A 16,028-nucleotide genomic window follows, 5' to 3' on the forward strand; every position below is an offset into this window, starting at 1 on the left:
TGATGCACTCGGTTAGGTTGACTTAATGCCATGTCTAGAAAAAAATAAATAAAAATAAACAAACAAAAAAATTAAAATACCTATGAAAGTGTAATAAAAGAGCATGTTGCCTTGCACACCTATTAAAGCTATCTCAAGGAAGCAAGAAAGAAAGAAAGAAAGAAAGAAATATTAAGGCATTTACATTTTTAGTGTTGTGAGAAGAAAAAACTTATGAGAAATCTAACAAAAACCTTTATTTTGCATAAAGCGAACTGTAAAAGGCGAGTGACTGTAGATTTATTCTCTAGAAGCTCTTTCTAGGCCTTATTATAACAGAAACGCAACAGATACTTAAAATTATTCATGACATCGTCACAACAGTTCAGCAACACTGCAGACAAATGTCTCACTTGTAAATACGACTTCTTCTGTTCATTCATGTGCACAGAGCGTAAATACGACATTTCCGATTCCACTGAAGGCTGCAAGTACAAATTCTTCAGTTATAACTATCTTCTGTTTTTTATTATTATTATAATTTCCTTTGTGAATCTACATCAAAATTCTCCTTTTTTTTTGATAGAAATTCATATTTTAACCAGCAGGGGGAAGCAAACAATTAATAAATCGTGATGTTAACGGAAGACACTTCTGTCCGTACTCGCAAAGCTTTGTGGGTAATGTAGTTTAAAAGGCACATATAAATATCCGGGAAGGCCAAACGCGCGTTCTCTTTCCTTTGCGAGCCTGACATAGACAGGTAATGGCATTACGGGCTTCCGTATATCTTTACTAATTTCTCACTGTTCGCAAGTTTAACATTTTCACTTAAACATTATGAAAGATATTATATAGTTAGGGGCTGTTTTATACGCGCAGTATCTCGTTGGTAGGTTATATTATGTGGAGAGACGAGCAGCAGCGCAACGTGTTTCCTTAAGGCGCGCTCAGGCCTAGTCATGAAGCGATAACTCGTGCTCTTTTTCATATGAAATTAAATCTCTACCTTGAACTGTTTAATTTATTAAAGGTTTATTTTATTTGGAATTTCAGTTGTATAGCCGGAATTTGGTCCCATAATAAAATTAAGTGTAAGTGTCATGAAGTGTAGTTACCAATACAAGATACGAGGATTGTGAGCTGGTTGAGTGGTAAAGCTTAAACATATAACAATTATTTTTATATTAAGTGTTATTAAATTTATTTATGCACAGGCGTCAATAAGTCGCCATGCCGGTTGCAAGGAGTTGGGTTTGTAGTAAGACATACGTCACCCCCAGACGTCCCTTCGAGAAGTCACGTCTCGACCAGGAGTTGAAACTCATTGGTAAGGGGAAAAAAATATTTAAGTGAAGAAAAAAAAATAAATATATATATATATATATATATATATATATATATATATATATATATATATATATATATATATATATAATAATATTATTATTTTTTTTTTAATCCGGATTTCTTTCCTCCACAGGCGAGTATGGTCTCAGGAATAAGAGAGAAGTCTGGCGGGTGAAGTTCACTCTGGCCAAAATCCGCAAGGCTGCCAGAGAGCTTCTCACTCTGGATGAGAAGGATCCTAAGCGTCTCTTTGAGGGTAAACTAGCTGATTTGTCTAAAACTTAGTGGCCAGTGATTTAAAAGAATACAAGTCAGACTGTCAGTGCTGCCAAGAATTCCTCGTCAATGAGGCCATATAACTGCTTATAGTCATTTGATGTCTGGTTTGCAGCTATCACTTTTTTTTCCTCCACTAACCGTTCAACTTTTACTTCTAGGTAATGCTTTGCTCAGGCGTCTGGTGCGCATTGGTGTGCTGGATGAGGGCAAGATGAAGCTCGATTACATTCTGGGCTTGAAAGTGGAGGACTTCTTGGAGAGGAGGCTGCAGACTCAGGTCTTCAAGCTTGGCCTGGCCAAAAGCATCCACCATGCTCGTGTGCTCATCCGTCAGAGGCACATCCGGTAAGATGCTGGACTATGCAAAATATGTAGCCCCTTATAGTTCAGGACTTTTAATCATGTAAACTGCATTTTCCTGTACCTGTGTAGAATGTTTACTATCCTGGTTGTCTGAACATGTGTATTGAGGTTTTCTTCCTCTTTCATTAGCTGACCATGTTTAAACTCCTCCCGGTGAGAGGGAATGAAATATTCTGCAAGGTCAATTCGGTGATTAAACCGTATACCTTTGCTTGTGTAAAAAAAAGCCAATAAACCACAGCTTCCCATCACGTCTGGGGTGCTTTATTGCAGAAAACCGATTCTACCAGGTAATGTATGTGGGCACTTTGGCAGATATTGTACTGAAAACTACACTTCTCTTGGTCAGTGATTAAACTTAACACTGTCAGATTGTCAGTGGTGTCAAGAATTCCTCGTCAATGAGGCCTCGAGATCAGCAACATCAGTTCTGAAGCCTTGAGTAGCCTTTGCACATTTAACAAATTATTTCTTTTTTGATGTTCTGCAGGGTGCGTAAGCAGGTTGTGAACATCCCCTCCTTTGTAGTGAGGCTGGACAGCCAGAAGCACATCGACTTCTCTCTGCGCTCTCCGTATGGTGGTGGCCGCCCTGGCCGCGTAAAGAGAAAGAATGCCAAGAAGGCCCAGGGTGGTGGTGGAGGCGGTGATGATGAAGAGGAGGATTAAACTCATTCCTCTCAGAGGGGTGGAGGGACTCCCTGCTCCCTAAAGTTTTCAATAAATAAGAATTGTTTTTCAAGTTCTTGTCTTTTCTTGTCATTTGAGTTGAACTATTACATGTTTATATAAACGTTATAAGTAGGTGCATTTAGTATTTTAAATTAAATACCCATAAATGTTTAAATGCAACATGTTGCATTAACTTCATTTTATGGACTATAGTGAAGTATAACTTTAGCAAATTGACTGCATGACCAAACTAGACTGAGGGTTTTGTTGCAAAACATTTGATAAGAGTTACTTTGTGACTGAGTTACATTGTGTGAAGTGCATTCCTGTGTACGATACGGTAAACAAAGTTCCAACACTTAATTCCTGTGAATGTATGAGATTTTTGATCATTTACTACAGGTAAACCACTTGAAGAATAGTGAAGTAAATGTTAAAGTTCCCTGCTGCAAACCAGTGTTTGATTCCATTTTAATCTTGAATACCATTTTGTAATTTAAAACATAATAGGCAGGGAGCTTAGTGCATTAAAAAAAATTTTAAAAAAAGGTGGATAGAGAATTCTAAACTGAATAATACAAAAAATACAGCAAATTTTTATTTATTTTTTCCCATTGTGAATCAAACTGAAATATATTTGAAATATACAAAAATATTTAATTACAGTTTACTTGATAAATTGCAAAAGTTTTTTTCAATTCCAGAAATGAAACCCACCCTTACAGGGATACATCAGCTATAAGCAGCCATTGAATCTAAACTATGCCACTTCAAAAAAAAGACATTCAAATGATAATATACAGTATCTGAAATCTTATATATTCATATCTTTCTGACTGCACTTGCAGCTAGTAACAATTTACCTTAATAAACAGAGTTTTAGTTAAATTATCTATTTATTGTGTTTTGCACTCTTCAATGGATCTTGAAGTCTGTGGAAGGCATTTTTTGTGCTTAGGCCTCATAAATAGTCGTCCTGGGGACTGGTTTGACCTCTTGTCTCAGTGTAGCCCACGTTGCTTGTCTGCTCGCTATGAGTGAGACAAAATATGAGTCCATAGACAACTATTGTGAGCAGCTGTAACTTGCATTGCACTTAAGGTAGCTGTAAGATATTTTATGTATTTGTTCTCACCTCTCACCATCCTTTTCCAGTGTTTTAGCAGTGAAGAAAAAAAAAGATGGTCATCTTTAACATAACCACAAAAATATATTGTTACATGTATTAAGAGAACATTGGTGTGTTACTAGTATTTGCTGACCTTTGGTCGCTGCCCTGCTACACCGCCTATCTTCTTTGGTACTCCCAAGGTATCGAATGAGTGGCTTCGCACCCTAATAGCTCTCTTAAGATGGAAAGAGTCACATAAAGTGACTGATTTGAAGCTCATTTTAATGTCAAACTGTAATAAGCACAATCCGATAACAAAATCAAGGCCTATTGTCTATTATTCTCAGTGATGTTTGAGATTATCTACCTTAAAGTTCTCAATGAATCCTCCACCACCCTCTGGAACACTCCTCCCCCCTTCAGTGAGGGGAATGCAGGGCTGTGACGGCTCTCCCAACATGCATTGGGATCGAGAAGACAGTTCAGATCGCAGTGCTTCCAAAAGAGATGAACGCGTACGCAACTGAGATCATAAAAGGAGAGAAGAGAAGCACATGTGTTTAAAATTGAGGCTGTGACATAAATTAATTATTATTTAACATGCTTTGTGTCTGGTTACCTCCAGTCGACTGAATTTCTCAGCCTTGTAACAAGAGATTTCAGCATTTATAAGTTTGGTCAGGAGGAACTCTCTTAAAACTGAGCCCTGGAAGTGGAAATTCAGAGGGTGACTCGCATGTTTTATCTTCACATATAATGAGGAAACTGAGTAGGTATTACTGATGTTAGACCTACAGGACTGATGTAAGAAAGTTGAGAGCTCCCTTGCTGAAACTTCTGAAATAGTGATCTCACCTCTGTAAAAATGGGCGGTGTAGGAAGGGGTGGGCCAAATGGGGGTACATCCTCCCTAGCGGTGACAGATACCTACCAATCAAACAAGAGGCTTTGGAGCTGTGTGCTGATAAAGCGAAATGTAGCAAGTTTTTTTTTTTTTTTTTTTTTTACCTGAAATGATCCTCCATCTCCCTCACCCTCATTCTCTCTCTTTATCCTTCTCACTGCAATGAAACAATGCAAGAAGTGAGATCTGATCATATCCGAAATGAAGGGAGTTTTACCTTCCTGATAAACCAGAGCAACAATGTCATTCCCAATGTGTCTCTTTCTCTGCAACTGAGAGGAAAAAGAGATGAGTAGAGTTGTAATTCAAAGCTGGTATAAGTTTGTTGTTATGAAGGACATTTTAGCACTTACCGTGCTACTTACTCTACTGTGATTGTCCCATTCTGTGTATTAGTACTACTTTCAGTGACTCTTTCTGCAGCTTGTATTGATACACCAGTAGGTGAATTAATTATCTAACTAAAGTGATATGTTCAGATGCATTAATTCATTCAGGAATAAAACAAGTGTATGGCGATTAAACAGTTTCATAAGCGCCACATATTTAAAAACCGCCCTAGTGAAGGAACATATAAGAACATTGTCTGTGTGCAAAAATGTGCTCTCGCGATACCCCCTCTACTCCCTCTTAATTGCTCAATTGTCAAGTTGACTTTTGAGACTTTGGAGCAAAGATTATAGATATACAAAGACAGTTCACTCCTATTAACGTTGCTTATGAATGGGAGAAACTGCAATGCGCAATATGGCGAATTAGTCCCGCCTTCTGAATAAAACAGCCAATCGCTGATTGGTAAAGTAATTGCGTCACTGCAGCTGCTGTTAAGTTCCGTTTTATGTCATCTGTTCAGGTGTTTGGTCATCTAAAGTATTCATAAGTGGCTGGATATAGTCAGCAGGAGCAATCTAAATATAGCTCTAGGTTACAAATACAAAATGTGATGTAATCATACTTGGGAATTTGCACATTTTAACAAAGATACAAAGTACAGGGAAAGACTTGCAAAACCTAGTGCGATGAGACTACGTTTACATGCAACCAAATAATCTGTTTGTAATCGGATTGACAGCTCAATCGGACTGAAAAACCTTCATGTAAACACCTTAATCGATCCGATTGAGCTTGATCGGAATGAAATTTTGATCTAATTGAAGGGGGTGGTTTTTTCCTGTTCTAATACAATTGAGAGTGCATGTAAACACTCGATCAGATTGAACCACAAAACTGAAAGGACTGCACATGAGCAATGACGCAGAAATACGCACTGTGAAGTGGAGCAGGACAACCTTGTTTTGGATAGTCATCCACAGGCGACACGTTTTGGGCGCGGGGAGGGGCTTTTTTTTTCTTTTCGTGATAAATATGAGCAGCACAGCACAGCGGTTTATATGTATATTTATCCATAAATGGATAAATATAAATTCTGCTGTTAAAAACAAATAAAGTAACCAAGTAGGAGAGTGGTTATTATGTGCAAACAGTGAGAAACTCCATATTATCTATAGGGCCTTTCGCACCGCAGGAACATTTTCATAGTACCAGAACTAATTGTGGAACTACCCACTTTTTGGTGTTTTCTCACTGCCTAAACTGAGTACGACTGTATTACCGGACTGCCTTTTTCGAGAACCAAATTAGCTTCTACTCCGGAACAGGGTCTAACCATAGACATATACACTAGATGTCGCCTTGGCTACAGCAGTTCATTGGAACAAATGCGTCATTAATGCCGCCATCTTGGAACAGGTGATCCCCTCCTCTTTAATGCATCAGCGTCAATGTAGGCAAATGTAACCCCTCTCTCCTGGGTCCTCACCACCACACCTCGTCCTTGCTCCGAGTGGGCCTCGAACCCGGGTCTCCGGCATGGGAGATGGACGCACTAACAAGGAGGCTAAATGACTGCAGCCACTAGCACGTCTATTGAGATCAGGGGAGTGAGGTTTACCTGCACAGCACATACTCACTGGCCTCCGTTACACTCACCCCACTAAACCTCACTCCCATCCGGGTCACGGCACCAATGTAACCCCTCTCTCCTGGGTCCTCACCGCCACACCTCATCCTCGCTCCGAGTGGGCCTCGAACCAGGGTCTCCAGCATGGGAGGCAGACGCACTACCAAGGAGGCTAAAGGACTGCAGCCACTAGCGCGTCTCTTGAGATCAGGGGAATGAGGTTTACCTGCACAGCACCTACTTGCTGGCCTCCGTTACACTCACCCCCCCTAAACCTCACTCCCATCCGGGTCACGGCACCAATGCAACCCCTCTCTCCCGGGTCCTCACCGCCACACCTCATCCTTGCTTCGAGTGGGCCTCGAACCCGGGTCTCCGGCATGGGAGACGGACGCACTCGTCTCTTGAGATCGGGGAGTGAGGTTTACCTGCACAGCACCTACTCACTGGCCTCAGTCACACAAAGGTAAACCATAAATCATCATGAATGTGATTTTCTAGTTGTTGTTTTTTTGTTCGTTCCAACGGTCAGACATGTACTTATCATTGAGTCCAGAGAAAATTTAAGGTTTTGATATTAAGATAATCTACTTTTTCAAAATATAATGCATAGTGCTAGTAGGCCTTAGTTTATTAGTTACATTCTTAGACTACTGCATGCAGCTACTTCCTATGACAAGACCCCTATTCCAAGATGGCGGCGGTTTTGACGCATGCTTAGAACCCCAAGGTGACATCCAGTATATATATCTATGGGGTCTAACCAGCGCAACTAGTACTACCAGTGACCCGTAGACATTGATTGGCCAGACGCGTTCGAAAACGCCCTCACCCGCCATGATTTAAAAAGTTGTGTAAACATGCTGTAAACATTGTGTCAACTTATTTCACAAGTATGATGAACAGTGATAGATGGAGGGACACTGAAGTGCAGGCACTTGTAGCAAATGTAGCACTGCCAGTTTCGTTGGGGAATCTTAGTACTCCTTTCTGTTCTTTCAGTCCCCTCTTCTTTTTATAACAGTCTGCAAACGTCTGGGGACTGAGGAGACAAGTTGCTCAAGTTTAGGAATAGGAATGTTGTCCCATTCTTGTCTAATACAGGCTACTAGTTGCTCAACTGTCTTAGGTCTTCTTTGTTGCATCTTTCTCTTTATGATGCGCCAAATGTTTTCTATGGGTGAATGATCTGGACTGCAGGCTGGCCATTTCAGTACCCGGATCCTTCTTCTACGCAGCCATGATGTTGTAATTGATGCAGTATGTGGTCTGGCATTGTCATGTTGGAAAATGCAAGGTCTTCCCTGAAAGAGACAAAATCTGGATGGGAGCATATGTTGTTCTAGAACTTGGATATACCTTTCAGCATTGATGGTGCCTTTCCAGATGTGTAAGCTGCCCATGCCACACGCACTCATGCAACCCCATACCATCAGAGATGCAGGCTTCTGAACTGAGCGCTGATAACAACTTGGGTTGTCCTTGTCCTCTTTAGTCCGGATGACATGGCGTCCCAGTTTTCCAAAAAGAACTTCAAATTTTGATTCGTCTGACCACAGAACAGTTTTCCACTTTGCCACAGTCCATTTTAAATGAGCCTTGGCCCAGAGAAAACGCCTGCGCTTCTGGATCATGTTTAGATTTGGCTTCTTTTTTGACCTATACAGATTTAGTCGGCAACGGCGTATGGCACGGTGGATTGTGTTCACCGACAATGTTTTCTGGAAGTATTCCTGAGCCCATGTTGTGATTTCCATTACAGTAGCATTCCTGCATGTGATGCAGTGCCGTCTAAGGGCTCGAAGATCACGGGCATCCAGTATGGTTTTCCGGCCTTGACCCTTACGCACAGAGATTGTCCCAGATTCTCTGACTCTTTGGATGATATTATGCACTGTAGATGATATTAACTTCAAACTCTTTGAATTTTTCTCTGAGAAACTCCTTTCTGATATTGCTCCACTATTTTTCGCCACAGCATTGGGGGAATTGGTGATCCTCTGCCCATCTTGACTTCTGAGAGACACTGCCACTCTGAGAGGCTCTTTTTTATACCCAATCATGTTGCCAATTGACCTAATAAGTTGGTCCTCCAGCTGTTCCTTATATGTACATTTAACTTTTCCGGCCTCTTATTGCTACCTGTCCCAACTTTTTTGGAATGTGTAGCTCTCATGAAATCCAAAATGAGCCAATATTTGACATGACATTTCAAAATGTCTAACTTTCAATTTTGATATGTTATCTATATACTATTGTGAATAAAATATAAATTCATGAGATTTGTAAATTATTCCATTCCTTTTTTACTCACAATTTGTAGAGTGTCCCAACTTTTTTGGAATCGGGTTTGTACATTTAGTTCTGGAACTAAAGTGGTGCAAAAGGCCCTTATATGTCACTTTCACTATTTGAGCAGTGTGCGCATGTCGATTTTTAAGCTTGTGACATAAACGCACACATCAACCCGATCACTTTATTTAGAGTTCATGTAAACACTTCATTCAGATTCACCACCTGAAGACTCCCTTTAATGAGACATCACCCTCACAATAATGGCTACGTTTACATGCACAATTTTTGGTTCAGTCGGACTGAATTCATTCCGATTTAACCAAAAATTGTGCATGTAAACGCAGTGACTGCGTCAATGTACAGGTTTGCTTTCAGTACAAGAACCACCTGGAGATTCCCTTAAATGAGACATCACCCTCACAATAATGACTACATCATAGTCATTATTGTGAGGGTGATGTCTCATTTAAGGGAATCTCCAGGTGGTTCTTGTACTGAAAGCAAGATAGAGGACAAAACACAGGAGAAATGATTAAGTGATTATCCATCACATATCAGTCCTGTGGCATCACTGCTCCTCCACCACTAAGTGCTTCTATAGTAGCTAGATGTATAAGGTTAAAATACAGTAATAATGTACAGGTTTACTCTGATTACTTCTATAATACAGTAGTGGTATATAGAACATTTTTGTTAATTTAGCCTAGTATGATCCTGAAATGAAAACTGCTCCCCCATTTTCAGCTTTTTTCATTCACACTTAGGTCAATCAGCATCATTTGCGACCAATCCAATTCTAACATTTAACTCCCACCCTGCAAAAATCATGTTTAAAAGCCTTAATTACACAACAATGGATGAAACTGCATGAAGAGAATGAATAACGTCCCCTAAATCTACTAATTCAACTATCTAATCTAGTCTACTAATCGACTAGCATGTTTTAATGTACAAGATCATTTGATTAGCTGTGCTGATAATATACAATTTTATTCTATAAACGTCTTAACTTTTAAAAGTTCATCTCACCGATTTCTTCTGCTGCACCTCTACGCCGCTGATATTATTTGGCGCTAACTTCCGGGAACTATTGAGAGGCTCCATGAACTGGTTCATTGGAGTGAATGGAGATGACATGACTCTTCTCTCTCTCTCAATGGCTCTAGACTATTTCATGTTTCATAATTGTTCCTTATATTCTATAGCAAATATGTATTTGTGTTGCCATGTAGTTTGTTCCTGATTATTTATTTAATAATAATAATAAAAAATATATATTCCTAAGATCATGACTTAACAAGCGGTGTTGAAAGTGATCAATCACGAGAGCGGACACATCTGACACTTGATCTCCGCCTCCAAAGTCTTAAAAGTATGGCAAGCCAAAGTATTCTTATACACCTGGTCAGGCGTCTGATTGTACACTGACCTGTCAAAAGTGTATGATTTGCCAAAAAAGCACGTGTTCTTAACTAGTGGTCGACCGATATTGTTTTTTTGACAGCCGATTTACAGGTCACATGGGATATGTAAAAAGTCATATGATCATTCTTCAGTGTACTAAAACCTCCAAGAAATACTTCATACGTGGCCCCTATAAGGGGCCTTCCCTATTATTAATGCTTATACCTTTTAAACTGTACACGTCTGCGGTGCAGTGTGGCTCTGATACGGCCACTGAAGCTGACTGCGGCCACTCTAGTCAATGCTTGTGTTTATTCCAGCCACGCCACGCATGTTTCTGAAGTGGCTCTCTGTGCTGCTTCTGTAAAGATACATGCATACGCCTCCTTTGAATAAATATAGCCAAAATCCCACCAAAATCCATTGCCATGACTTATTGCAAGAGGCAAAAGGTTATGTTTTAATCGCATTACATTACACCAAAGTTTTGTGCAAATCTGTAATGGAAATGCGCCTATATTTATTTTCCACTCAGTTATGTTGTAATAATAAATGTTATATGTTATGTTGTTTAAACAACATTTTCTTGTAATAATGACATATCATAAAAACGTGTTTTCCATGATAAAAGATAACTAAGTTGAGATATGATATGTTACATTATATGTAAACTTTTTAAATGTGTAAACTTTTCAGTTTGATGAGTGATCAGAGGTTGAGCAGTTGAGAGGGTGCAGAGGGGGTCAAGTGAGCACTCCTCAGTGCCGTTCTTACAAGAGCACATTTTAGTGCAAAGACAATGTTCTGTGCGCCCGCAGTGCAGAAATACTTCCTCATGAGGGTGATTTTTAAGTGAGCTACTTTTAAAACCGTTTAATCACCATACTCATCAGATTCATTCAAACACAATGATTTAATCAGCATCAAATAATCAACACTCTTTGTTGCTGAAGCGTGTATCTGACTTCTTTTGGAAATATTGCCAGTGGCGATGCAAAAATTCACAAAGTAGGCCTGACTATCAATATAGTTTCTAAAATATAAGTTACTTGTTGTTAGTCAGAATATATCAGCACACATAATAATATGCATTAAGGTAAAGTAATTTGGTAAAAGATGTTAAATGACTATTTACATTAAAAAAAGAAATATTCATCAAATTTCACCTGTTGTGGATCTCCTTCTGTGAACGGTAGTTTAGTGGCAACATGGAACATAATCTCACGTCCATGGAAGGAGGTGAAAACTGCTTCATTTCCTGTCTGGCCATGAGACACATCCAGACCTCCCCTGAAACTAAGAGATAAAAAATGATGTCCTTTTGACAGGTGGCAATACATTTCCAAGTTGTTTTTTGTTGTTGATATTCATATTGATATTGATACTGATACCAGTCAATATGAATAGGAGTGAGTCCTAACCTCCTTACCCAGTAAATCCTTGCAGTTTGACCGTCTGCCCGAGTATTGATAAAAACTCCAAAAACTCCTCACTTTCTTCATTGTTACTGAGAATATCTTCCTCTGTTAACTACATCACATACATTAGAACAAAATACAAAATACAAATTTATTGCAGCCTAAATTCAAAGTCAGACTAACACAAAGATTTATAACAAACCGGTGAATAACAAACCGGTGAACATATTAAAGGAAGTGAAGAATCTGCATACCTGTCCTTCTCTCTGGTATAAGACACCAAATTTAAAGTTTGGAGACACTCTGTGTTCATCAAATACCATTATGATCTTTGGGGCCTTTTGATGCAGAAAAAGAAAAGATAAATGATAATTGTATTAAATGTGTGAGAAAAGTTTTTACTTCATGGAATTTGTCAGTTTATAAAATCCAAATGGAGTCTTATATTAGCTCTTCCACCAGATCATAGTAAACAAATTTAAAAAAGGAAGATGTATACCTTTAAGTAACTCACAGCCTCAAAACATGTGATGCTGACACTTGGGCACAGCATCTTAAATTAAACAAATCAAAACAAATGAAACTTCTATTCACTTTCATTTAAACTGAATCAAATAAAACCAGTTGTGCAGTTGTGAAATACCTTTGTCAGCTCCACTGCTGTGGGGAATTGTTGAAAGAGAGAAACAGAGAATGTGCCATGAATTGAGCACTCCTTCATCCTGAATAAATGAAAAAGAAAACTGATCATGATGAACTTGTACAGCCAGTGACTACGGCACATCATTATAATGAACGGCATTTAAGATGGTCACAAAATACACACCTCAAAATGACTCTCAGGCGATTTTCCTCTTCCTCAAGACAAATAGACAAAACTAGGGGCCCAAGAGAGGGGTCACAGGCAGTGAACGAATGATGATACTGCAGCAAACATGAAAGAAAATCATTAGTCTGTGAGTTATTCCACAAAGTTATAAGGGTGTGAAGATTTTCAAATGACAAAAAATTATCACTGACTCTGTGGCGGAAGAATTCTTGATAGACTTTAGCTTCGCTGTCTCTCTCCATGATGTCGTAGCTCTCCAGACCAAACCCCCCCTGTGAGAGAGTAGGGCTGGTCTCCACATGTCTATCCAGGGGAGGGTCAATCCAATAACCTCCAGATTTAGGGGGCAGGATGAGAGGTAAGCCATCTCCAATCTTTAACAACTGTGTCTGAGTGATCAGTAGTAATTGTGTACGTGGGAACTTGAAACTCTATACAGTTTGTATTGTAATAAAGTGGTTAAAACAGTAAAATATATACATAAAAATGAAAACCATGAACTTTGTATACTTAAAAAAAAGGTACATAAAAGTGCTTAAAGTTGAAATAACACCACTTATGATTTGCTAAAATAGTTTCCTGTAAATAAATGTTAATAAATTTCAGTTAACCACCAATAATTTATATTTTTCAGCTAAAATCCCTACCCTCAGCGGTGGTGGGAACTCACAACGCTGTTCATCCAATCTGCTACCCTGCAGACAAACACAACCACAGAAAAATCATCATCTCTGCAGCAGAATTAGACATTAGTATTGTATTTACACTGTGTTATATACACTGGCAGAGAACCTGGAGAGAGAAAGAAAGATGACAACGTTACCTGTAGCTTTTCAATGATTGCAAACAACTCTGTGACCTGCAGAGAAATGATGGGTGAATGACAGAAACTGTGAAAGTTTCACATAATGCACCCTACAAGGTATAATCAAAATATTGATGCAGAATGTGAATTGTCCAGTTTCTCCTCAGTGTTTCCATGATTCAGTATCGGTATGCTGTATCAATAGAGTGATTTTCAACATCTTTAGAACATCTAAAACAGGAGATTTCTTACCTTCTGACTGGACAGTGCAGAAGTGAGTGGCTTGGCCTCACAGGATGGGGAATCCAAAATGTCCAGTATGCTGTGACCCACAGATTCTGCACAGCTGTAACATACAGAGACAAGCTTTCTGGAAAAGTCTGCTTGCGATAACTGAGTTCAAACACCTGAGCACAGCGACAAACCCACACTGTTGCTGACCTGCTCTCATTTCCAGTGATGAACTTGTCAATCCTACATACAGCATAAAGAAGAGACAAGACACGAAATCCTTAATTCAGACAGCATTGTGTTCAAATTACACTAGCGGCTCAATGTTATTTGTCATATCCACTCACCCTCCATAAGCTCCGAATGTGAAACTTCTTTTCCTGGAGAACAACTTCTCATTTCTCCCCTCCATGGTAAGTGTTTATTACAGACAGCCACAGAAAGATGCTAACCGGGCATGCAGGCCATCACTCCTGGTGGTGAATTAACTGCCTCCCTCTCTCTGTGTGTGTGTGTGTGTGTGTGTGTGTGTGTGTGTGTGTATCTCTCTCTCTCTCTCTTCTCTCTACCCCCTGCCACTTTCTAATTTAATCTTTCTCTACATCCTTCCTTGTCTCCTGCTGCCTGTTCACTGACAGGAGTAACTCTTGCATGCCCATCTGCTGCCACTGAAATCAGTGGTCGGTGAACTACTGCACATATACAGACCAACTTAAAGCCATTGGAAAAACCTACAGTGGTGAATATTCACTCGCTGAAATCATTTAAAAGCATTTGTGTAGCGTTTATGCAGCCGCTCTAAAGAAACCTGCCCTGGGAGGAAGGAAACATACGTCAATGGGCAATGGACTATTGCTATAGACCTGTTACCCTTTCAGTAAGCAAGATTCATCAATTATTGACCAAATTCTCTAAGAGAGAGGAGGCTAGGCAGCAGGGGTGAGGGAGCAGGAAAAAGAGGAAAGTGTGGGGGGGGGGGGGGGGGGGGGGTCAAGAGAATTTACCGACAAGAGAATAGAGAAATGAGAGGGCTGACACTCAATTTATATATGTTTCCTGTCTGACAGGAATCTTTATTAGCGTATTACTTGCTGAATTGAAAAGACAAGACATTTTTGTCTTTCACTGGTCTTAAAACATTTTATTTACATATTGCTTAAAATGCACAGTGGATATCTCATAGAAAGTGATTACATGTTAAAGTGATACAATCAGTGCTGATCATAGACTTCTGGGGGCCCTACTCAGCTTGCATACTTTGCGTATAGGGAGGAAGGGCTCTAGATATGCATTTTATTTATTAAACTTACAATGCAATTTATTAGTATACTGCAGTATGTTTCCCCAACCTGTAATTAGTGAAGTCCTCAACTTTTGCCCTTAAACCTAAATTCATCTAAAATTCAATTCACTTCAATTCCTCTCACACATCTAAACATGACGTGAGCATTGCGTTGTGTTAAAAGCAAATAAAGATGCATGTGGGCAAAGGATTTCCCCATCCAGATTTCATATTGTGTTCAATTTGATCATGGTGTCACATGAATTCGCTGTGTTGACAAAAAAAAGCTGACTGGTTTGAAAGTGACTTCTCTGTGAGCTTCAGACATCACTACACTAATTGACAACTTTATTTATTTATTTATTTTGGCAAAAGTGACTGCACTCATTCCATTTACATGATTCTGCTACTTCCGACAACAGGACAAATGGATTTGAAATGTTTACTTTGACGCATCCACTGTAGACAGTTGCTGTGTCTGGAATTCCCCCGTTTTCTCATTCACTGATCCCTGTGTCAATCCACTAATATAGTCCACTTGAAGAAGTGAATGAATACGAGTGAATTCGGGCTGCCATTTTTACATATGTTGTGCTTGCTGTTTAATGATCTTTGAACTGGCAAGTTCCAGTTGTTAAACGATCTTGAAATCTGTCATGGTGGCATTTGCCACAGTGTTGATATGTGGTTGCTAGGTGTTCTGAGTGTTGTTAGTGCATTTCTGTGCAGTTGCAGGGGTGGTTTTTAGGTTGCTTTTTGGCTCAAGTCAAAAAAGTCCACTTCCTTTAGTGTAAGTGTGGGGTGTTTTTTGCCCACTTCTATTGGAAAATCAAAAGTCCAATTTGCTTAGAAACAAAATGGCTTAAAGGTTTGGAATCCTGACCCTAAATAGCAGCAATAATGTCCAAAAAAATTTTTGTTGATTATTTCTTTTCTTTCTTTCTTCTTTTTTTTCAGAATGGGATTGTCTATATTTTCATATTCAAAAATATATGAATTATGTGAACAACTGACCTATGTAGAAATAAAACCAGAACTATGTATTTTAATAGTTCCTTATTCTAATAATATTCTATTTTAGCAACATCATGTTTTCACATACACAATGAATCCTCTAATTCATTAACTAGTTGTTTCTACTCAACAC

At 39.2% G+C, this 16,028-nt stretch overlaps 2 protein-coding genes across 3 annotated transcripts; one reads left to right on the forward strand and one right to left on the reverse strand.

The window, feature by feature from the left end:
* The first annotated feature begins 675 nt into the window (after nt 1-675).
* On the forward strand, nt 676-2,712 carry LOC109105333 (40S ribosomal protein S9). Of its 2 annotated transcripts, XR_006161994.1 has the most exons (6): nt 676-742; nt 1,197-1,309; nt 1,463-1,585; nt 1,767-1,953; nt 2,101-2,261; nt 2,462-2,712. XR_006161994.1 is itself a non-coding variant. In XM_042772775.1 (5 exons), exons 2-5 carry the CDS (start codon nt 1,213-1,215, stop codon nt 2,637-2,639), a joined length of 585 nt encoding a protein of 194 aa, XP_042628709.1. In that variant the 5' UTR covers nt 686-742; nt 1,197-1,212; the 3' UTR covers nt 2,640-2,712. The 2 variants fall into 2 exon arrangements, 1 of the variants encoding a protein (XP_042628709.1); XM_042772775.1 differs by lacking the exon at nt 2,101-2,261 and having other exon boundaries at nt 686-742.
* On the reverse strand, nt 2,520-14,201 carry LOC109074792 (rap1 GTPase-activating protein 1-like). The gene is made up of 19 exons (XM_042772774.1): nt 13,947-14,201; nt 13,810-13,842; nt 13,621-13,714; nt 13,387-13,422; nt 13,211-13,258; nt 12,755-12,952; nt 12,561-12,658; nt 12,378-12,456; nt 12,234-12,287; nt 11,989-12,072; nt 11,746-11,846; nt 11,483-11,612; nt 4,762-4,929; nt 4,609-4,680; nt 4,373-4,459; nt 4,121-4,276; nt 3,905-3,988; nt 3,778-3,788; nt 2,520-3,673 (listed from the first exon to the last, which is right to left on the reverse strand). Exons 1-19 carry the CDS (start codon nt 14,009-14,011, stop codon nt 3,604-3,606), a joined length of 1,668 nt encoding a protein of 555 aa, XP_042628708.1. The 5' UTR covers nt 14,012-14,201; the 3' UTR covers nt 2,520-3,603.
* Between the last annotated feature and the right edge of the window lie 1,827 nt (nt 14,202-16,028).

The sequence above is a fragment of the Cyprinus carpio genome, chromosome A16 (assembly GCF_018340385.1).
Source record: "Cyprinus carpio isolate SPL01 chromosome A16, ASM1834038v1, whole genome shotgun sequence".
In the NCBI taxonomy this organism is placed as follows: Eukaryota; Metazoa; Chordata; class Actinopteri; order Cypriniformes; family Cyprinidae; genus Cyprinus; species Cyprinus carpio.

What these genes read in the sequence shown, in the direction of transcription:
- LOC109105333 (XM_042772775.1), top strand. Translation starts at nt 1,213, where the DNA reads ATGCCGGTTGCAAGGAGTTGGGTTTGTAGTAAGACATACGTCACCCCC. An exon ending in CCAGGAGTTGAAACTCATTG is followed by an intron (nt 1,310 to 1,462) that starts GTAAGGGGAAAA and finishes TTTCCTCCACAG; the next exon opens with GCGAGTATGGTCTCAGGAAT. An exon ending in TCCTAAGCGTCTCTTTGAGG is followed by an intron (nt 1,586 to 1,766) that starts GTAAACTAGCTG and finishes TTTTACTTCTAG; the next exon opens with GTAATGCTTTGCTCAGGCGT.
- LOC109074792 (XM_042772774.1), bottom strand. Translation starts at nt 14,011, where the DNA reads ATGGAGGGGAGAAATGAGAAGTTGTTCTCCAGGAAAAGAAGTTTCACA. An exon ending in GAGATGGAGGATCATTTCAG is followed by an intron (nt 4,681 to 4,761) that starts GTAAAAAAAAAA and finishes TTTGATTGGTAG; the next exon opens with GTATCTGTCACCGCTAGGGA. An exon ending in AGAAATTCAGTCGACTGGAG is followed by an intron (nt 4,277 to 4,372) that starts GTAACCAGACAC and finishes TTATGATCTCAG; the next exon opens with TTGCGTACGCGTTCATCTCT.